This window comes from Salvia splendens, chromosome 3, assembly GCF_004379255.2.
Source record: "Salvia splendens isolate huo1 chromosome 3, SspV2, whole genome shotgun sequence".
NCBI classification, from domain to species: Eukaryota; Viridiplantae; Streptophyta; class Magnoliopsida; order Lamiales; family Lamiaceae; genus Salvia; species Salvia splendens.
Genome location: NC_056034.1, coordinates 36,762,461 through 36,785,599, shown reverse-complemented (window position 1 = coordinate 36,785,599; position 23,139 = coordinate 36,762,461). Strand labels below are relative to the sequence as shown.

The following is a 23,139-nucleotide window of genomic DNA, read 5'->3' as shown; positions in this document are numbered from 1 at the left end:
ATTTCTGTCACAAGTTCCATTAACGAAGAACAAGTACCAAGTGTACAAACAATTCCAGAAACTTCAACTTCTACTCCAAGTATTGTAGTGCCTAGCCGCAGTGGGAGGGTATCTTACGAGCCCGATAGATACGTTGGTTTGGGGGAATCTATCGATCACTCCCCGGACGGTAATGTATTAGATCCCTGGAACTTTGCGGAGGCGCTAGCAGATGTCGATCATTGCGAATGGGTGAAAGCAATGGATTCGAAACTACAATCTATGATAGACAAAGACGTCTACGATTTATCCGTCCTACCCGAAGGCTGTACTGCCATTGGGAGCAAGTGGATATACAAACGTAAACGTGGACCCGATGGACGAGTTAAAGTTTTCAAGGCAAGACTAGTGGCCAAGAGGTATACCCAAAAGGAAGGTGTCGATTATGACGAGACTTTCTTTCCAGTGGCCATGCTCAAATCGATCCGGATACTGTTGTCTATAGCAGCTTATATGTATTGGGATGTATGGCAGATGGACGTTAAGAATGCGCTTTTAAACGGCGATCTTGAGGAGACGATCTACATGGAACAACCCGAGGGATATGTCATAAAGGGCAAAGAACACATGGTTTGGAAGCTTAAGAAGGCCATTTATGTCCTTAAGCAAGCATCTAGATCGTGGAACCAATGTTTCGATCAAACTGTTCGCATGTTTGGATTCGAAAAATGCCCAAATGAAAGCTGCGTGTATAAGAAAGTTGAAAAGGGAAATATTGTGTTCTTAGTTCCATATGTAGATGACATTCTTCTAATTGGAAACAATAAAAAAATGTTGTCTTCAGTACGAACATGGTTGTCAAACCAGTTTGAGATTAAGGATATGGGAGACGCATGACACATCCTCGGTATCAATGTTCTTCGGAATCGAGATAAGAAGATGTTGTGCTTATCTCAAGAATCTTATATCGACACAGTACTTAGCCGTTTTAGCATGCAGGACGCCAAGAAAGGTTTCTTACCTTTCAGACATGGCATCCATCTATCTCAAGAGATGTGCCCCAAAACGCCGCCTAAGATACAAGTTATGAGAAGGATTCCATATGCTTCGGCAGTTGGAAGTCTCATGTATGCTATGCTTTGTACGAGACCTGATATTTGCTTTGCTGTTGGCATGGTAGCAAGATATCAGTCGAATCCAGGCCAAGGACATTGGACTGCCGTAAAGAACATACTCAAGTACCTTAAACAGACTAAGGACTATGTTCTAGTTTACAATGCAGCCGAGCTCTGTCCTTTGGGATATACTGACTCAGACTTTCAGGCTGATCAGGACTCGAGAAAATCTACTTCAGGATATGAGTTCACCTTAGGAGGTGGAGCCGTAATTTGGAAGAGTGTGATGCAGAAATGCATCGCGGACTCGACCATGGAAGCCGAGTATGTAGCCGCTTCGGAGGCTGCAAAAGAGGCAGTATGGCTCAAAAACTTCCTTATGGACTTAGGTGTGGTTTCGAATCTGCCCAAGAGGAGACATACAAGTGGTCAAGATTGCATCAGAGAACAACCTAGCAGATCCTTTTACAAAGGCATTGGCGGTGAAACCGTTCGAATACCACGTTAAAGGGATGGGGCTTCGACTCATTTAAGACCTCAACTCGCTTTCAGTATAAGTGGGAGAAATACATGACGTGTACACTAAATACTACTTTTTGTATACTCGAAAGCTGTTTTGAGTATAAGTGGGAGATTGTTAGAGTTTGTATCCTAGAAATCACATTTCGAGTGATTGAATACTGTAAAACTCTATAAGATATTTTTCAATAAATATAACAGATTATTTTTGTCATAATGTTGTTATGTTTTACATTTAATGGTTGTTTAATTCATATTTAAATGTATAAGAACGTAACAAAGTATTTTACATTTAATGGTTGTTTATTGCATATTTAAATGTATAAGAACGTAACAAAGTCTAAGTCTTTGTTCTAGTAGACCGGTTGTGGGCGTCGTCCAATTTAAGGTAACACGGTCAGTTCTGAACAAAGAAAAAGCAGAATTTCACAACCCAAATAGGCCTAGACTACCTATCGTGAAAGGTTGCAATGTCAGTCCGATTATTTCTAAGCCTTATTGAAATAAGATGACGTTGGTGTGGTATAGCACTGAATGGATCTAACAGCAAGACATGTCTTTATGCTATCTATTGAAAGACGAGGTCTTGATAATTAATTTCTTAATCATTGTACGTTAGCATTGAGCATACGATATTGAGTATCTACTACTTTGACTTACCAAAGGTGCGGGTTTTTCGTCACCCAACGATCCAGGTATATTGGGTAGTGGTGATCGTTATCTAGCGGTGCTAGGATTGCTATTACGTTGAATCGTGCGCGAGGAGAGTCTCGTTTGATAACATCCACGAGAGGAGCTCGAAACAAGGTTTTATTATTCAGAACCTAGCTAGTTGAAGTTTAATTAATCTATGAATAATAAATAAGAGTTTCTTGCTGAGTCCACTCTTGGAGATTAAAATATGTTAATTAATTAAGTCCGTAGCAGACATTAATTAATTAATGGATGTTTCCATATTAAGCACGGGAAATAAATTACTTACTTAAAAAGGAAACCCGGAATACTCGTAATTTCAGATTTGGAGAGGCAGTGCAATATTACTTCTGTAGTGGCTGCTTGTAATATTCCAATATAAGCTTATATTAAATTATGGGTTCAATTTAATTAGTAAAAAGCTAATTGAGTGAGGTCTGATCCAAATTCTTCCTTAGATCCATGACTGTGCCCAATATGTGACTTAATATAAATAGGAGAATAAAGGAGACAGAAAGGTAGATGAATAATAATTATTACTCAGAATTTTCGTCCCCCACAGAGAGAGAGAGTTCGAAAATTGCTTCCTCCATGAGCAGAGTTCTGTCTTCGTTATTCAAGTCCTAGTACGCTGGTGAGATTTGCCCACACAAATATCAGTGTACAATCCGGGACACCAGTCAGAAGATCCGAGGTTGAGTACTGAAGATCTTCACGTGGAGACGGAGCAAGCCATCATCGATTCTTGATTGAATCAACGAGGTAAACTGGCTAATTCCGTAGTAAGCATGTTTTAGGGATTTAATATGCTAAAGCATGTTTTAATTCAAGTTATGAGCATCATACATGTGATAATTACGCGAATAGAATTTGTATAAATAATCTGCTAAATAGATCAAATTATGTGATCGGATTTTACGCACGCTTCCGCTGCCAACCCCTTCAAGTTTTTCAATGCCTGATGGTTTGTTTCCGACAATAATAATGCGCTGCAATACTTTGCTCTTAGTCTTTGGAGTATTCCCTTGCTTCTTGTAGTTAATCCAAACTTCCAATCTTGTTCGGGCTCACCATGATAACATTCCAAATGTCGCATAAAAAAAATCCACAATCTTCTACATTTGATGTTGTTCTCCAAGGCATTTTGAGCCTTATTATGCTAACATCCTTTATTGATTTGCTTTGGTTGTGATACCCCATTTTTGTCAAATAATGACAAAAATATGATTTCTGCAATATATCATCATGAATATCAGATGTAGTTCACTATAAAGAGTATTATACTTCACTGTTATCACAAAAATACTTCACTATATATCGTGTATACTTACCACATTTGTAGGTATGCTACCATATTTGACTGTTATGTCCTCATCGTCAGCATTCTTTGAATTGTCAATCAGCACTATACTGTTAGTACTAAATCTGAAGCATATGGTATAGTAATGTTCTGCAACACAAATTGGAAAGAACACCTACATAGATAATAATAAAAATTTCAGAATAAACACAATTAGTGAATATAACAAAGAATCAATTGTGTTCAGTATTTACCAAATCTACGTCGGCCCATTTGAAATACGGAATTTGTTCAACCTCAGTTTGTAAATTGTCACAGAATCTATCAATTATGGTCATGAGGTCGACCCCATCAGGCCGGTGAACAACTGTATACAGCTGATAGATAGGACAAGTCAAATAATTTTCTGATTTTACTTCACTCTTACTCTGATTTTACTTCACTCTTGTTCACAAAACACATCACTCTTACTCTGATTTTACTTCACTCTTGTTCACAAAACACATCACTCTTACTCTGATTTTACTCCACTCTTATTCTGATTTTACTTCACTGTTATTTGCAAAACAACTATAAATCTAACCATGTAAACATAATACAAAGGCCATACGGTTTTCATAATCACTTAACACCAGTGAAACATCTATAAATCTAACCACAGAAACTACGGTTTTCATAATCACAATACACGAAAATATTGTATATTAAAATTAAGAAATAGTAGGAATGACTCACGGTTCGAACGTTGGTGAATAGAACCGGAAATTTGGTAAATATCATATAGTGAAATGAATATGATTAATAGTGAAGTAATCATGCTTTATAATGAACATATACCATGTAATTAATTTTTCAAAATTTATAATATTCTTACCGTTGGGTATGTTGTGAAAAAGAGGCGCCTCGATGAAGATAGAGCCCTGTATTCTTCCATGTTATTCAAATAAGAAGCCCACGCACTGATCACACCCACTTCTATTAGCATATGTGGCAATAGTGAACAGAATTCTCTTTTTGTTACCATTATGACATCATCATCATACACTATGGTGTCCCTGTTCAAACATGTGTGTGTGTGTTAGCACATCTTTTGTATATTTTTCTTCTAAATCAGAAATATAATATAAATCTTACTCATTTAATTCATATGTTGTCATAATCCACAAAAAGACTTTGACTCTTTCAAGGTAAACTTGGTTTTGGCCTGAACCACTCTTTCATGGAATGGAGATTTCAATGCAGCTGATATTCTCTTCTCGGCTTTTGAACGTATCTCCATTTGTTCAATCCTAGCAGTTGCCTGTCAGGGCAAAAATGATATGAAAACTTCATTATATTATGAATATACTTCACTATATAAAACATATAGTTCACTTGATGTTTGTTAAAAGTGTTGGTGAATGGATGAGACATGTCATTGTTGTACACTTACAAGGTCCGGATTGTAAACTACTATTTCGGTTGAAGGATTTTTTCCAGATACTTTCAACTCTGATTGAACATAATCATCATCAGAATCTAGCTCCATGCACGCTTCTATTGCAGATGCAATTTGGGCATCCACAATGTCGTCCTATTTTCATAATAAGAAATGAAAACACATCACTATTAGCACGATTTTTACTTAACTGTTGTTAACAAAACACATCACTCTTGTTCACAAAACACATCACTCTTATTCTGATTTTACTTCACTCTTGTTCACAAAACACATCACTCTTATTCTGATTTTACTTCACTCTTGTTCACAAAACACATCACTCTTATTCTGATCTTACTTCACTCTTGTTCACAAAACACATCACTCTTATTATGATTTTACTTCACTCTTGTTTACAAAACACATCACTCTTATTCTGATTTTACTTCACTCTTGTTTACAAAACACATCACTCTTACTCTGATTTTACTTCACTCTTGTTCGCAAAACACATCACTCTTTCTTTGATTTTACTTTACTCTTGTTCACAAAGCACATCACTCTTACTCTGAATTTACTTCACTCTTGTTCATAAAACACATCACTCTTATTCTGATTTTACTTCACTCTTGTTCACAAAACACATCACTCTTATTCTGATCTTACTTCACTATTGTTCACAAAAGACATCACTCTTATTCTGATCTAACTTCACTCTTGTTCATAAAACACATCACTCGTATTCTGATTTTACTTCACTCTTATTCACAAAACACATCACTATACACATATATCACAGAAACCTCACTTAACAATGTAACACATCACTGTAAGCACTTTTTTATACCTTCATCTGTGTGTTTTTTTTTTCACTACCTTCATCTGTGTGTTTGGTGATGATGCTTTAGCTACATCTGCATAAAATTCATTTGTCTCCTGCAAATAGTGAAATGTGATATATCATAAGAATAAAAACTCAAAAAAGTAAAAAAAATATTATGAATTAGTACACAACATAATACAAATTGTTTTTAGTTCACTCTGAATCAAATGTCAAGTGTTAAAATACAATAGACCACAGACAAATTGTTTAAAATATACATGGTTTCTGTTCCAAATCTTCAACTTACTGGTTTCTTTCCCAAGTTAATATCAGGAAAAATTGATGTGCCTTCATTCACTAATTTGCATTTTTCATCATGGGCTTCCATCATTTTTTCCATAAGCTCAATCCATTCTGGATCATCTTCTTGATCCTCTTCCATAGCTTGTGTCATGTTGTCCATTGGCTTAGACACAGCTTGGTCTCCTTGATCAACCTCCACACCAACCATCTTTAGTGCATTTATGGCTGCAACTTTGAAGCAATTGGTGTCATTGGTATTTGCTGGAGCATCCTTTATATACCTCATCATTTTAGTAATAGCATTTGCAGCCTCCCTAATTGAACTTTTGATTTCATCAGACGAAGGAGGTGCATCAGTTGAAGGGGGGGCTTCATCAGTTAAAGGAGCTTCAGCTACTTTGGCTATTGGTATAGTATTTCCAGTTGTGGTGGAAGGGACAGAGGTAGGGACAGATATTGAATCCTTGTTGACATATAAAGATTCAATGGAGACAGGGTCAATAATACTTTCTATGCTTCCTCTGCCAATGATGCCTCCATTATCGAATTCCATTTGTGCTCTCTCCTTAAGAATGGATGTTGTCCAGTTCCGGACAGTTGGGAATCTTCTAACCACCAATCTTGTTCGGTAAACAACCCTATCTACATAGCAAGCCTGCAAAAACAGATCAATAATAAAATGCATTACAAGCACTTCACTCTTAGTATGATTTTACTTCACTCTTGTTCACAAAACGCATCACTCTTATTCTGATTTTACTTCACTCTTGTTCACAAAATATATCACTCTTATTCTGATTTTACTTCACTCTTGTTCACAAAACACATCACTCTTATTCTGATTTTACTTCACTCTTTTTCACAAAACACATCACTCATTCTGATTTTACTTTACTCTTGTTCACAAAAACATCACTTTTATTCTGATTTTACTTCACTCTTGTTTACAAAACACATCACTCTTATTCTGATTTTACTTCACTCTTGTTCACAAAACACATCACTCTTATTCTGATTTTACTTCACTCTTGTTCACAAAACACATCACTCTTACTCTGATTTTACTTCATTCTTGTTCATAAAACACATCACTCTTATTATGATTTTACTTCACTCTTGTTCACAAAACACATCACTCTTATTCTGATTTTACTTCACTCTTGTTCACAAAACACATCACTCTTATTCTGATTTTACTTCACTATTGTTCACAAAACATATCACTCTTACTCTGATAAAACATCACTCTAAATATGATTTTACTTCACTCTAAGCATGTTTTTACTTCACTATAAAGGAGTTGTTAAAATAGAAAACTCACCAATAGGAAAGTGATGGGTCCAGTGAATGAGATGGATTTGTTCTTGAGTTTCCAGCTATCATGTGCTGTGATTAGTGTATCCAACACGTAGCTTCACCAATTGTACTGCCTCACATTGGAAATGTTGCCAATATCATCCAAAATACGGCCAAGACATTTTCCGTTGGCAGTTGGTGAGATCAGAACATTGTCCAACATAATAAGAAATATTTTCTTAAACCACTCACCACCTTCTAGATCACTATCAAGCTGCTCTTGTAAATCAGTTGGGGTTATTGCAAATTTGTTCTTCTTAGCCTTTACAACGATCATCATCACATCATTCATTTCATGCCTCTTTTCCCTTTTTATCATCAACTCTCCTCTTGTCAGTCCCAACGTAGCATACACATCCTCCTCAGTGATGTGTAATGGTTGATCATCAACAAGTTTTATTCTGGAGCAGTTGTCATGATTAAAATTTTCAATGAGTGAAAATGCCATCTCAGGAGGAATACTTCGAATCTTCAAATGCACAAGCTGTCCAAAACCCATCTCTTCCAGAGCAGCTATTTGCTTGGAGTTCATCTTCTCAATGGCTTCAACTAGAACTTTCACCCCTATCTTTATGACCAATTCAGGTCTTCTGATTTTACAACTAATATCTTTAACACTCTTTCTTTTATCCTATTTCTTTCTGGCAGGCATTTCTTGTTCATCGTTGGTTTGTGACCTCCCACGCTTTGAGGCTGGAAGACATACAAAAAAAGTGGTCAAATTCATGAATACACACTTAATATAGCTCAAAATTATACATTAATGACTCTGACCAATACATAATATATGTCACTAAGATACTAAATAATTAAATAACTCACTCTCTGGATTCTGTTTTTGATGCATATCATGTTTGTTTTTGGACCTTATTTCTGGAGAAGTTGTTGTTCGAATGACATCTTGTCGATCTTTTGACCTTATTTCACTTGTAGCTGCAGCAAGTTGTTGCGGTCTATCCTCACGAATCTTAGACCTTATTTCGGCTGCAGCAGCTTCATGGATATGAGAAAAAAAATCAATATAGTCACTGTTGTTCACAAAACACATCACTCTTACTCTGATTTTACTTCACTCTTGTTTACAAAACACATCACTCTTATTCTGATTTTACTTCACTCTTGTTTACAAAACACATCACTCTTACTCTGATTTCACTTCACTCTTGTTCACAAAACACATCACTCTTACTCTGATTTTACTTCACTCTTGTTTACAAAACACATCACTCTTATTCTGATTTTACTTCACTCTTGTTCACAAAATACATCACTTTTACTCTGATTTTACTTCACTCATGTTCACAAAACACATCACTCTTATTCTGATTTTACTTCACTCTTGTTCACAAAACACATCACTCTTACTCTGATTTTACTTCACTCTTGTTTACAAAACACATCACTCTTATTCTGATTTTACTTCACTCTTGTTTACAAAACACATCACTCTTACTCTAATTTCACTTCACTCTTGTTCACAAAACACATCACTGTTATTCTGATTTTACTTCACTCTTTTTCACAAAACACATCACTCATTCTGATTTTACTTCACTCTTGTTCACAAAAACATCACTTTTATTCTGATTTTACTTCACTCTTGTTCACAAAACACATCACTCTTACTCTGATTTTACTTCACTCATGTTCATAAAACACATCACTCTTATTCTAATTTTACTTCACTCTCGTTCACAAAAGACATCACTCTTACTCTGATTTTACTTCACTCTTGTTTACAAAACACATCACTCTTATTCTGATTTTACTTCACTCTTGTTTACAAAACACATCATTCTTACTCTGATTTTACTTCACTCATGTTCACAAAACACATCACTCTTACTCTGATTTTACTTCACTCTTGTTCACAAAACACATCACTCTTATTCTGATTTTACTTCACTCTTGTTTACAAAACACATCACTCTTACTCTGATTTTACTTCACTCTTGTGCACAAAACACATCACTCTTATTCTGATTTTACTTCACTCTTGTTTATTAAACACATCACTCTTATTTACAAAATACATCACTCTTATTATGATTTTACTTCACTCTTGTTTACAAAACACATCACTCTTATTATGATTTTACTTCACTCTTGTTTACAAAACACATCACTCTTATTATGATTTTACTTCACTCTTGTTTACAAAAGTGAAGTGATTATATTGATGATGTATAGAATATGGTTCGGATTGCTGTTACATCGTACTTACTATATGATCTATTGATCTGGAATTCTGGATAAGTGGCTTGTGGTGTGAAATATACATGAACTCAAAATTATGACTAGATTTTTCCATTTATATTACTAGTTGGTATCTTAAAAAATTACTATCAATACATTGTTGTTGAAGTGAAATAATAGATAGCTCTGGTGTGCCTGCTGCAGCAAACGGAGCTCGGCTTCGCGCCTCCATAGCACCCACTCCAACGACTGAATCACTTCCTCATCGTGAACGTCTCTGGCCTCGCACAGTCGACGGTGCTGATTGTATCCCATCTGGATCGAGTTCTTCTCGCGTTGCAGTCGCTGAATCATACCCATGGCTTCCTCCGCCGCCGTAGCAGAAGCCGCCCTTTCTCGCTCCACCTCCGTTGCATCCGCTCTCCGCCGTTCCATCTTCACCAATTTTCTCAATGCCCACACCTCTGATCCACATTTCCCCCCTCTCTCCAATACAAAATCATACCTTCCCCCCGATTTTCGTTTCGATTTCGCATCAACCACCTTTTTTGATCTACTAACACGACTACTCTTAGTTGGAGAAGATAACGATTTCAAGCTAAAGGCAAGCAGCAGAAAGAGAGCCCAAATCTGAGACATTTCTCGAAAATTTCCCAGCACAAAAACTCCGAATCCAAGATGATAATACAATGACCATTGTACCCCCGCTTGGTTATTGTGGAGTAAATTTTTGAGAGAGAACTAATTTCTCCTTTAAATTCTAAAATTACATGTATTAATACTAGCCCTTGATTTTTATAATCTTGTGGCTGTAATTTGTTCTCTAGTTATTTGGTTAAGGGGTGTTTGCCATAGATCACTACCCTATATATATATATATATATTTTTTTTTCTTTTTTTTTATTAATTCTTTATTAAAATTTGTGAGGTGGACAAATGAAATTATTGTTTAGAGCGAGGGAGTACGATTAATAATTTGACCAGAGTGTGTCCGAACAAACTTAATAATTGGTGTCATAACTGCGTTGTTCCATCCAATAAGCATCCTCCACTCCACGTCAGAGCTTCATATTATCATTACACCTCCGCTGAGTCAAAAATTTGGCATCGGAATCGTAGAGTTCAATGGAGACAACTGGAGGTAATCCGAGGTGCGGCGGGGCAGCCTACGCCCTTCTAGGCCTCCTCCTTCTCACCACGCTCACCCATATCTCCGCGCTATCGGTCACCGTAAACGACGTCGAATGCATTTACGAGTACGTCTTGTACGAAGGCGACACCGTTTCAGGGAATTTCGTCGTCGTCGATCACGATATTTTCTGGAGCTCCGATCACCCCGGCATCGACTTCACGGTATCTTTCTCAGCCTTTTGTTTTCCCCTAATTTTTGCATGTCTCGATCTGTGAAAATTGATTCAATTGTGCCAGCTACGATCTAGGTTTGGTGAATTGGGAATTGGATTAACTAGTGATTAGACCTAGTATAGTTATCGTGCATTGTAAAAGATAAACCTTTAACAAGTAATTCGAGATTTTCATGGATTCTGATATTAAAAATGTGTTAGCTACATTTAGCTCAATCTTTTTACTGTTTTCTTCAAATGCAATCTCAATAATAGTTGAGAACATGACATGTGGAATTTGTCCTGCATTAATTTCATACTATATGAAAAAGGTTGAATTTTCATCAAAATATATCATTCGTTGCGTGTTTCCTGCTTGTTAGTTGAGCTGCCATCAGGCAGAGTGCTAGTTACATTTCTGTTAGGTACTATACTATGGATGTATAAGTGACCCTAATGTCCCAAATTATGAAGAAGATGATTTATTTGTTTGGTAGCTTGAGCACTTTTTTGTTAGGTCTGTGGCTGGAGAATAAATATCTTTCCCAGTCTTGTTAATTGGAGGCCACTATAGTTTGCCATCCTACACAGGCTGCCAACTTTGAGCACTGTCACTTGACAACCTAGAAAAGATTTGAAAAGTTTTACAATGTTTCTACTTTAATTGTCACGTGACAGGAGAACCCTTTACCAACTCTTAACTATTTTAAACCTGTAACTGTGACTTGCTGGTAATTTAACTAAGATGGCACGTAACATTCTTAGAATATCTATTTCTTCACTAAACCATTAACTTGCAAATTACAAGGTTTGCTCATAGATCTTCAATTGACTCTAAGATGTGTTTGAATTAAAGGATTGCTTTGCTAGTTTGAATTCCGTATTTAGAATTAAGAGTGTGGGTTTCTCATTTAGATTTGAGAATATGTTTTTGCTTAGCCGTATTTTAAGGTGACTGCATAGCTTAACTCATGAACACACATTAAATCTATGTGAATGTTGAAGCTTTAATAATTATTTGAGATCAGCTGCTCAAAGTTTGATAGTGTTAATAATTGTCATGATGCTTATTGTTGTAGGTAACGTCACCAGCAGGAAATATCGTGCACACTTTGAAAGGAACATCTGGGGACAAGTTTGAGTTTAAGGCCCCTAGAAGTGGAATGTACAAATTTTGTTTCCACAATCCTTATTCGACACCAGAGACAGTCTCTTTCTACATTCATGTTGGCCATATTCCCACTGAACATGACCTTGCGAAGGATGGTTTGTCTCGTCTTACTTTACTTTACATTCCACACTATTGATAATTCCTTTTAACTTTCATTCACATTATTGCTATCTTCTCCTTTTCCCCTGATCTTAACAGAACATTTGGACCCCATTAATGTCAAACTTGCTGAACTGAAGGAAGCTTTAGAATCTGTAACTGCCGAGCAGAAGTATTTGAAAGCCCGTGATAGTCGTCATCGTCATAGTATGATACTTCTATTATTTTCCAATTACTTGATTATTTTTCTCTTGCTTTCTTAATTATTATGTATTTCCTATGTTGGTTTCTCTAGGCTTGAGGGATACCCCTGCTACTAAGTTTTTGGTTACACTGCTTGTCATTCTTAGACGCCTTCTTGTTGCAGTAGGATTATATAGCAATTGATTATAACTCCGCTGAACTTTTTCAGATAATTAACGATTGGCCTCATTATATTAAACTGTATAGTTCTGTAAAACTTGGTAGTCATAGTGTTTGGGTCCTGTTACTGAAAATAAGAAGATAGAGAAGCCTTAAGAAAATGATCTATCTTAGGATGCTTGTTTTCTGTGTTTTTTTCTTCTTTTTTGGACATGTTGTTCAATGTTGTTGGAAGGATTGCATGAGATTATGGTTCTTTTCTCCTGAAATGAACCAAAAGTCCACCCTGTGTTGGAGCTCCATTGAAGTGTATGCCATTTTTCTGATTCTTAAATATGAATCAAACAATATAATTTCATAAGCTTACTTCTTAGAGGTCTTTATGAGATAACTTTATCTTGGAATTTGTCATCTGATATGTTTCGTAATGTTGTCGTTAGTGTATCTTTATGTAATACTCTCTCTTTTCTTCCTGCAGCAAATGAGAGCACGAGAAGGCGTGTCATATTTTACACAGTTGGGGAATATCTCTTGCTTGCACTAGTAAGTGGACTTCAGGTTGTCTACATACGTCGCTTGTTTAGTAAATCAGTTGCATACAACCGTGTTTGATCAAACTGCTAGCGACTTTCCTCTCCTCAAATCTGGTTTGATTGTTCGCTCGGCTGGGGAAGATGTGTTTGGTGCGGTTTGTACAACAGAAATGGTTTTCTATTTAACTGCCCTTGTTGTTTGAAATTATTGAGCAAACTCCTTAGTTATACGTGATTTAGTTAGAGAATCTCGATTAATGTAATTTCTTTGAATTAGTTGTCGAATGATTTTTGCTTGTCCTATACTGAGGATTTTAAGTTAGTGAACCTATTTAAATTTCTTCAGACAGCTGATTTTTGTGAGCTTTTTGCATGTGGTGAAATAAAACTTGAGTTGGCTAGCTGGTTGTGTCTATAAAGAGAAGAAGCCACAGATTTCTTGTAAAATTATGCAAGAAAGGCAACACAATGTATTATCATCTATTTTTTCAGCACTGCTACTATTTCCTTCAGCTTAATGAACGAACAATTAGCTTAAGAAAGAAGATGGGATGTGAACATGAGGAATAATATAGAAGGAGAAGGTAGAGAAAAGAGAGACATGAGGTCGATAGAAGAGATGGGATGTGAACATGTGTTCAAAACTGAGGTTTGGAAAAATTAGAAAATGTTAAAAATTTATGTATTTAAAGTCAAATGTAACTAAACTAGTAGAGACATCATGAGATAGGGTCTTAGGCTAATTGGGCAAACCGAATGGCTCATAAAAAAGAGTCAACATCGACATATCCATAAAAGATGTCAATGGATATCATAAAGTCAAATTTTCCAGTGGGCCTTAATCTTGTTTGATTGATTCAGTTAGGGCATCCGCACCAGCGGATGTTCCGGCGGAGGGACATCTCCGCAGATATTCCAAAAACACCTCCTGCCACGTCATACGGACTTCCCACTGCGGATGCCACGTCATACGAACATCCCACTGCACAGCAGCGGACATCCCCAAGGACATCCCGACGGACTTCCCACATTAAAAAAAATCGCAAATTCACCAATTTAACAATTTACGGAATTAAGCAATTTACGGAAGAAAAATTCGAAACGAATATGGAATAAAAATTTCATTAATTAAAAAAAAGAAAAATACATTTCACCAAAATAAAAAGAGCCCACGATACGCAGAAAGAGCAGACGATGCATCCTAAACCGTCGCCGGAATAGGTTCTCCCCAAACCGTGGCTCCAGCGCAAAGTAATCCTCGTACAACCGACTGTGGGCAGCGAGGTGATCCCGGGGCACTATAGTGCGACGATGGATGGGTCAAGGCACCGCCGGCGCCGAGGCCGCTTGTTCCTCCCTCTCCGCGGCCTCCCGCACAAGTGCGTGTATCATCAGCATCATGTGTTCATAATGCCCACCACCACTACCACTACTACTACCACTACCAGACATTACGGAAATATAAAAGAAATTTAGAGAGAGAGAATCTTGTTAAAACAAGTGTGACGAATGAAATGAAATGCAACGAGACGTATTTATAGAATTTTTCCAAAAAAAATAATGCAAAAATCGGGAATTCCGCGCCGACGTCCGTGGGAGTCATTTCAATGGCGGACGTCCCGACGGACGTCAGCGGAAAGGAACGGACATGCGGTATCCGTATCGGACGCCCGTATCCGCTGAACAGTTGCACAATGGCGGACGTCCCGCGCGGACGTCGCGCACGCCGGTCTGACATCCGCGCGGAAGTCCGCCATTGCGGATGCTCTTAATACTTAGATGGTGTTTGGTTGCCAAGATAAAATAATACCAAAATATAATCTAGGATTGAGTGGTGAGATTATTTTAGTCTTAGGGGTTAGCTCAGACTAAGTATTTCATGATTATCCATTTAAGATTGAGTTGTGAGATTGAATCTAATGAATCAAATACACTATAAATTTAATCTCAGATACAATCTTCCAAACCAAACACCCCGAATATAATATTAGTCCAATCATTTTAAGGTGACTAATCATCAAGTTAATTATCTCCCCCAGGAGAATATCCCAGTGAAGTGTTGCCACGCAAGCATTAGAAAACGGATAAGGAGAGATGGACCCTCGTAGCTCAGATTACGATTCAAACCTTCCTCACATCATCAATACCAGTCTGAAACCCCATTAATTTCCTAGCATAATCAAGGATATATTAGTCAATAAAGAGATCCAAAGTCGAAACTGTAACGTGCGCGTTTGTGCAGCTGAAATCAATAAAGTCAATAATAAAGTCTTCATCACTTCCCTCTCTCTCTCTCATACATTTTCCTCCGAGATTTTCTGCAGGCGATCATTCAAGAAAAGGAAAAATGCTGGCCGTGTTAAACAAATCGGTTGCGAAAAGCCCAGATGCACTGCAGCAGACTCCGGAAAACGGCGCCGTTTCTGCCATCAAAGACGGATTCTTGGCAGCCCATTTCTCGTCCACTCACCCGGGTTCCTTCCTCATCAATCTCGCCTCTTCCGGTGTCATTGCCTACTCCTCTGCCCGACAAAACCCCCTTCTTCCTAGGTCATTACTTCCTCATTTTTTCTTTTCTACTTAATTTTGATCCGATCTATAAGCATTCCTTGAGCCTCTTTCTTGATACACTGTAGTTTATGTGTTTTCTTGGTGAGAGATTATTATTCTGATTTGTTTTTTTATTCTTTTATAGATATTGGTATAAGATCCAATTATGCAAGGGTAATCAAAATGCAATCTTGTCCCTCTCTTCTATTCTTTTTAACTACTGTTTGGCAGTTTGCAGATATCTGGCTATGGTCTTTGTAGTTCTAGGCATATTGGCTTTGAAAGGCTTCTATATATACACAAATTTATGTCACTGGCCCAAATCCAGATCAAATTTATGGCTTTGTGAAAATCTCGAGCTGTAGTGATTTGGTTGTATTTTGTGATTATTGGAGGACTTGTTTGCATTGTGCATCAAATACTAAGCTCCTCTAATCTACTCTGTCCCCTTCTTTCCTCCAGACTTTTTGCAGTTGTGGATGATATGTTCTGCTTGTTCGAAGGCCATATTGAAAACATTGCAGTTCTTAAGCAGCAGTATGGCTTGAACAAGACAGCTAATGAAGTGAGCATTGTGATTGAGGCTTACAGGACTCTAAGGGATAGGGGTCCTTATCCTGCTGAGCACGTTGTGAGGGGCATCGAGGGGAGGTTCGCGTTTGTACTGTTTGATGCTACTTCACAATCCACGTTTATTGCTGCTGTGAGTAGTTTTTTGGTCCTGCCGATGTTGGCATTTATTTTTCGACATGTAATGGCTTTGTTGTGTAATATGAAGCTGTACATTAACTTGATATCAATGGTACAGGATGTAGACGGGTGTGTGCCCTTCTTTTGGGGAACTGATGCTGAAGGTCACCTTGTTGTTTCTACCGACACTGGAATTGTGAAGCAAGGCTGTGGCAAGTCTTTTTCCCCATTTCCCAAAGGTATACTCAGTTAGAATGACGTATAGCTTGCCCTTTTGTTACTTTACATGGTCTAGTTATCTTTTTGACTGTTTTGCTTGGTAGATTACTTGTTCCTCTTTGTCATGTGTCATGGTCTTCGTATCATTTCTCTTGTAGTTCATATGTGAATAGTATTTCTCTATTTCGTTCTCATTTGGAATATTTAGGGGATGATTTCTATCCTTGATCCCTTGCTTAAGCATTACTAGTTTATAATGGTATGCATAGTAAGCCTATTTCTTTATAGGATAGAGCAAGGAGTTGGTGTTTTTTTTCAAAAGTAGGGAAAACTAATGGTCATTTCTTGTGATTAGTTGAGGCTAAAGAAATGTCTTTTTTCCTCATTTCTTCAGGATGCTTTTTCACATCGTCTGGAGGTCTACGGAGCTATGAGCATCTAAATGAGTTGAAGGCTGTTCCAAGAGTGGACAGTTCAGGGGAGGTTTGTGGTATGACATTCAAGGTAGATGAAGAGTCGCGCAAAGAAAAGTCCACAATGCCTAGGGTTGGAAGCGACGCAAATTGGTCCCAGCACTATTGAACTAACATGAAAGATCTCTTGAATGAAAGTGGCTTCTGTTATTAGCCGGCCGCCCTCAGTTTATCTTGCTTTCCCTTAAACCCTTCTAGCATGGAGACTTTGATGACATATCATGATTCCTTTGCCGAGGTAACCATATGTAACTAAAAAGGAATGTTTTTTTCTGTTATGCTTGAGACACTATAAAAGATGAAGCCATTTTAATGGCCTCGCTCGACTATAAATAACAATTGAAGCAGCAAGACATGTATGTTGGTTGTGATGTGCTGTGCTGTATCTTCAAAGGTTTTAAAAAAAAATTTCTACTTGGATTTCTATCCTGCAGCTTCTTAGACTACACGATGTTTAAATTGTTTGATCGTACTGTCCTTAAAAATACTTTATCAATCTAATCTATCATACAAAATAGATACCCCTATTTATCATATAATCTAACAAGGATTTTAAACACGTTGAACCTGCTGTGGTGGCTATAAGCCATCTCAATTTGCCAGAAATATATGAGCAAAAAGAAATTGCTAGAAACATTGAATAATAGTTGAAATAGTTACAACGAAGATCATAATCGTTGATGCTGAACCAAAAGCAGATTAAGTTTGAATAAAGCATTTATGTTTCATAGTATAGAAACTAATCAGATATCAATAAAGCATAAAGATACGGTATTTTCCTTAATCCTTGGCATCTGCAATTCCACCTGGAGTTATCTGGAAAACTTGTTTCTGTTAAGAAAACTCACATTGTTCTAAATCGGAATTCAAATACTATGAGATTAGAGATGGAAATTTATTAAATGTAGAGGCAGAGAAAGGATATTGCTTCGGCCTCAGGAAGATTCGGGGCATCAAACACCTTGCAGACACGTTGCTCGCCTTTGCCCTTCCTGAACATCAACCTTATGGTTGCTGCATGAGCCAAAACATGGCCACCTGCTGGCTTCTTCGGATCTGATATGAATACACCTCCTCCAGGATCAGCAATAACTGCAAATTATAATTTTGATTAGGATTTGAGTCGAACAAAACTATAACACTTGTCTTCTTTTATTCAAGGCATTGATTGGCTTAATGCTAGTTGATGAATGCAGATTTGATTTACCCTGGTTGGTCATGTAGACAGCAACATTGAATTCCTCAGCAATCTTGATTAGCCTTGAGAGCATCTGAGCCAACTTTTGCTGAAAATTGTAACACAAAGTCACATAATTGCAGAATATGAGGTTCTGAACTAATAAAAATCTTTTGATAGTGGTCCAGACCTGTCGGTCTGCAAGTTCGCCTCGTCCAGTGAAGTCCACCCGGAATAGAGCTATGACTGAATCAACAATCTGAAACCAAACTTCATTCACATGAGTTCCCGTAATTTTATGTACAAAAAGAATGCTGAATATAGCTTACCAACAGTCTGAAAGGCTCTTCCGCCATTTTTGCTGCTAGACCGAGAAGCAGGTTGTATTGATGCTCATATGTATAGGCACGAGCATATATGATCTTTCGGATTTCCAAAACAATATATATAATCAGACTCCAGAGTGCGAATGATAAGATATTAGTGAATTAGTGAACAAATTGGATTTACATTGTCAAGTACAGCTCCAGCATCCATCCCAAATCTTTCAGCAATGGGTATTATTCGATCCGGACGGCTGCAATTTCTCGATTCAAGGAAAACCAAAGAACAACCAGAAAACTTTGTAACGTAATGACTTTAAAAAGATTCATATAATATGTGAGACTGAACAATCAGTAGATAGGATACAATGTCCCCTCAGTATCAATGTAAGCAACCTTTCCATTCCCTCCTTTCATATTAGTAGGAAGCTGCAAAACAAAAAAAAAAGGTCCCTCAGAAGCTTCAGCATTGCGAATTTGAAGCAAAGCAATAATTGATAAAACAGCTAAAGAATTAGGTTAAGAATTCATTTGTGATGAGCAATTTAGATATCAGTTTCCTACTAACAAAAAGTATATACAAATTTCATTCCATTAAAGAGATAAGTACATAACAATTTTTGTCTAGACTTCTTCTGCTTAGCTCATCACCTGAGTAGAGACACAGAGAGTATGGGCAAGCTGTGTCTTTCCAGATCTGAATCAAACGTTGGTTACGGATATCAGAATACAAGTCCATTAGCATCATGAAACTAATAAATTAAAAGCTTGAGTTAACTTTTAGCAAGTGTTTTGATCAAGTTAACAGAAAATAGTATTCACCTGAATTCCCCAAAAGCTTCTGTTATTGCAGAAGTTTCTATCCCACCTTCAGCACAAATGATCTATGTTCAGCATACTATGCAGAAGAATTCAAATGAAAATCACACAGAAGATTCATTATTACCTCCTAACAGTTCATCAAGAGCTTGGCTTCCAGTAGTGATGCGAACTACTGATTTTCTCTGCATAGCCAACAATAACTTGATATCAGTCTCTGTGCAACAATGAGAGTCTGCATATTATATTACTGGTAAAAGCTGAAGCACAGAGGAACTAGAAACTCACTTTCAGCAATGCATCACTGCCAGTCATATAACCAAAGTTCTGTAGATACGAGACATCAGTGTACACCACAGCTTCATATAACTATTAGTAACCATAACAAAAGAAAATTATTACTAACCACTATCTTCTCGACAGCTTCACAGATCTTATCAACTTTAGCCTCAGAGAGTCCTTTTATTCCAGTCAAATTCTGGTCATTAAAGAAACTACAGTTCAGATGCCTACAAAATTATAACAAGAAGACTGCGAGGTGATTTAAATATTCACCTTCTTAGTGTGCATCATCAAGCCATTGCATGTGTAGATCCCAGCATCCTGCAGCTTCTTCACATCTCCAGCATTGATTCCATGGGCTGTCACTGCAAATGAAAAGTAGAATAGCTCTAGATAACTATATCAAGCTATCAAGCTTGTCAGTAAACTCAACTACATCTACTGAAGGTTTCAGATACAACTACCAGCTCACATTGAAGCATTTCTTAACATATTTTTAGAAAGTATACCATAACAATTTGTGAGCAATCTACAAGTAATAATACTGAGAGTGCTTAGAATATGAAGTACAGAAAAATTCCCAGAGAGAGGAACGCATATATCGGCATAATCAAGCATTCACAATGAATATTTCTCTGGAGATTGGTGAAACTTCATTAATTGTGCTAATCTATTACCAAGATAAAAAAACATCCGAAAATTATTAGCGCATGACCATCAAAAAACAGAAAAACTCGTGAAGCTCTGTGCAGTTGTGCTCCACAAAAAATTATTAATAACACACTTGACGAACATGAAAAAGGAACACGATCAGAATCATGTACATTAACAAATAGAGCAACAGTAAAGTACACGAAAAAATTTATAAACCGATTTGAATTTCCGAAGGTAAGTTGTATCACATTTGACGGCAAATATACTTCAAAAACTATAGAACTCAAATGAAATCATACGAGTATAAATTGAAATCTAGCGAACACAGCAGTACCTAAACGGGAAAATTATATAATCAGAATGTAAATGCAATGAACCGAAATTTGAAATAATCACGTGGATTGAAGCAACTGCATTGCTTAAAAAACTGATCCATCTAGAACTCAAATGAAATCATACGAGTATAAATTGAAATCTAGCGAACACAGCAGTACCTAAACGGGAAAATTATATAATCAGAATGTAAATGCAATGAACCGAAATTTGAAATAATCACGTGGAATGAAGCAGCTGCATTGCTTAAAAAACTGATCCATCTAGAACAATCAAAATGTTAATGACATTTAAACGAGATGAACATGAACATGTTTTACGTTTATCAATCGCTTCGAACAGGTCTTCTTCATCTTCGATCTCTTCCCTTTCCACGATCTGCAACTGGCTCTGCTCTTCAGCTCTGGTGTTCAAATTTCAACAGCGGAAACAATTAATCGAATAGCTACAAAGATAAAAACTAGTAAAGTGTAAACTGCAAAGCGATCATACTTGAATGCTAGCATCTTTGTTTTGAGAGATGAACAGGAAGAGTTTTATCAGAGAGAATCAAAATGCGGAACCAACGTAATAAGAGTGATATTTTCAAATGCGCAAAGTGTGTGATGAAGTATATAACTGGCGGAACCGACGAAGTTATAATTTTGCTTTTATGTTATGTTTGGGATCCGCTTAGCTACAATTTGGATGTACATTGTCACTTATATGAGTCATTATTTGTGTAGAAACTGCCTTTTTTTTTTATAGATAATTCACGAAGTTGATCGCCTGATAAATACTCACAATACTATTGATCGCCTAATAAATACGGGTAATTACATGTTTCATGCAAAAAGTTTTACCTTTGTTTCAATTTAGTACAAAAAGTATTAAGCTTACATATTTCATACAAAAAGTTACTTAGTGTTCCATAATAATATATTCCGTAAGTCCCTACTAACACCGTTACTTCCAATTACATCATACATACAAAAAGTTTCATCAATGTTTCAAATTTATACAAAAAGTTTAAATTAAAACTTTTCATTAATTATTTCAAACACAGTTATTTTTATTACTCACAAAAATGAAATACACATAGAAAAAAAATCACAACTCTTCACCATCAAATTAGCGAATTGCATTTTATTGTCGAAGATTTCTCATGTAACAATAGAGAATACGTGCAACTAAAAAGATATTGAATCTTTTTTGTAAAAATAAAATATCGACTTATTGACTGTTTGAAGCTCAAATTAGCCATTTTGTAAAGATAAAATATTGACTTATTTTATACTGTGTTCTATAAAGAATACAATAAAAAAAGAGAGTATATTGAGACACAGAATTTTTTTAAACCACAATCAATTACTGGAAGAATTGATTTTTTTTAGAGTGATTAATTGTATTAAATCTCTAATTATTCTTTTATTATGATGATAAGTTGGACAAATTATAAACTAACTAATAATATTTAAAATATTTAACCAGATGTATTAATTTAAAACACTAATTTAACTTTTTGTATAAAATATGTAAACTTAATACTTTTTGTACTAAATTGAAAAAAAGGTAAAATATCTTGTAATTACCCCAAAAAATACAATACTGTTTAACATTCATATTTGTAGTAGTACTCCTATTACATTTGATCAGTTCAGAGATTGCACAATTATACTATTTTAGAGAAGAAAATGTTGTAGAATTATAGTGTGATAAATAGGGATGTAAAGGGGCAATCATAATTTTTGTATGGCTAAAAACTTTCAATTTAATTGAGATTATTGCCGCAGTGTTGATAATGTAAAAGCCCGCCTTCAATCTTTCATCCGTTTGTGTGACTATCATTTGCTCGGATTGGAAAATACGCTAACTTAATTTTCTTGTAAAGTCTGAACTCATTCTTGAGCTTACTATAAGACTCGTAATATAGACATTTATATTTTGACATACTTTTTTATTTTTATTATACTGAATAGTTATACCATGTTGCCCCAAATCTAAGTTAAATTTATAAATTTTATGATCTCAATTTTGAAACTATGGAACCGAGTAGTTTACTACTAGGATACATTTTTTGTTAAGTGTTCAAATAATAAAAAAATACTCTCGTCTTCGACTAATTGCAACTTTCATTTTTTAACACTTCTCCTTATAACTTATAGTACTCTTATGTACAAATAAACCAATCCACTAATTGCAACTTTCATTATTTGAACAATTCCCCTTCACGCTTGTATACCAAAAAAAACCAATGATCCACCATTTTAATTCACTATTTCTCATTAATTAAACACTTTCTCTACTAACTAAATATCTACATAGCATTTTTATAGAAAAATGCCATCTCCAATATTACACACTCTTGAATCTTGATAGATTGATAATGTAGTAGTACATATGAAGCAGTATGGTTGGTAGGATAGA

The 23,139-nt window shown here is 36.2% G+C and overlaps 3 protein-coding genes across 3 annotated transcripts; 2 read left to right on the top strand and 1 right to left on the bottom strand.

Annotated features, from left to right (window-relative positions):
- The first annotated feature begins 10,708 nt into the window (after window positions 1-10,708).
- LOC121797407 (transmembrane emp24 domain-containing protein p24beta3-like) lies at window positions 10,709-13,558 on the top strand. The gene is made up of 4 exons (XM_042196161.1): window positions 10,709-11,057; window positions 12,127-12,313; window positions 12,417-12,524; window positions 13,159-13,558. Exons 1-4 carry the CDS (start codon window positions 10,830-10,832, stop codon window positions 13,290-13,292), a joined length of 657 nt encoding a protein of 218 aa, XP_042052095.1. The 5' UTR covers window positions 10,709-10,829; the 3' UTR covers window positions 13,293-13,558.
- A 1,929-nt stretch (window positions 13,559-15,487) lies between these two features.
- LOC121797406 (stem-specific protein TSJT1-like) lies at window positions 15,488-17,569 on the top strand. Its single transcript, XM_042196160.1, has 4 exons — window positions 15,488-15,763; window positions 16,226-16,466; window positions 16,572-16,692; window positions 17,067-17,569. The coding sequence occupies exons 1-4, from the start codon at window positions 15,561-15,563 to the stop codon at window positions 17,252-17,254; spliced, it is 753 nt and encodes a 250-aa protein (XP_042052094.1). The 5' UTR covers window positions 15,488-15,560; the 3' UTR covers window positions 17,255-17,569.
- Window positions 17,570-17,755: 186 nt separating this feature from the next.
- On the bottom strand, window positions 17,756-21,315 carry LOC121793601 (meiotic recombination protein DMC1 homolog). The gene is made up of 15 exons (XM_042191634.1): window positions 21,226-21,315; window positions 21,054-21,136; window positions 20,020-20,111; window positions 19,871-19,942; window positions 19,753-19,791; window positions 19,592-19,649; window positions 19,468-19,513; window positions 19,297-19,342; window positions 19,013-19,074; window positions 18,833-18,899; window positions 18,652-18,744; window positions 18,513-18,581; window positions 18,353-18,431; window positions 18,071-18,237; window positions 17,756-17,970 (listed from the first exon to the last, which is right to left on the bottom strand). The coding sequence occupies exons 1-15, from the start codon at window positions 21,237-21,239 to the stop codon at window positions 17,926-17,928; spliced, it is 1,032 nt and encodes a 343-aa protein (XP_042047568.1). The 5' UTR covers window positions 21,240-21,315; the 3' UTR covers window positions 17,756-17,925.
- Window positions 21,316-23,139: the final 1,824 nt, after the last annotated feature.

Bases quoted from the DNA above. Each gene is read 5' to 3' on its own strand.
- LOC121797407 (XM_042196161.1), top strand. From the start codon at position 10,830: ATGGAGACAACTGGAGGTAATCCGAGGTGCGGCGGGGCAGCCTACGCC. The intron at 11,058-12,126 runs GTATCTTTCTCA...TTATTGTTGTAG, and splicing joins ACCCCGGCATCGACTTCACG to GTAACGTCACCAGCAGGAAA. The intron at 12,314-12,416 runs GTTTGTCTCGTC...TGATCTTAACAG, and splicing joins ACATGACCTTGCGAAGGATG to AACATTTGGACCCCATTAAT.
- LOC121797406 (XM_042196160.1), top strand. From the start codon at position 15,561: ATGCTGGCCGTGTTAAACAAATCGGTTGCGAAAAGCCCAGATGCACTG. The intron at 15,764-16,225 runs GTCATTACTTCC...TCTTTCCTCCAG, and splicing joins CAAAACCCCCTTCTTCCTAG to ACTTTTTGCAGTTGTGGATG. The intron at 16,467-16,571 runs GTGAGTAGTTTT...TCAATGGTACAG, and splicing joins AATCCACGTTTATTGCTGCT to GATGTAGACGGGTGTGTGCC.
- LOC121793601 (XM_042191634.1), bottom strand. The intron at 18,900-19,012 runs GTATCCTATCTA...GAGAAATTGCAG, and splicing joins ATTGATACTGAGGGGACATT to CCGTCCGGATCGAATAATAC. The intron at 17,971-18,070 runs ATATCCTTTCTC...TAACAGAAACAA, and splicing joins ATCTTCCTGAGGCCGAAGCA to GTTTTCCAGATAACTCCAGG.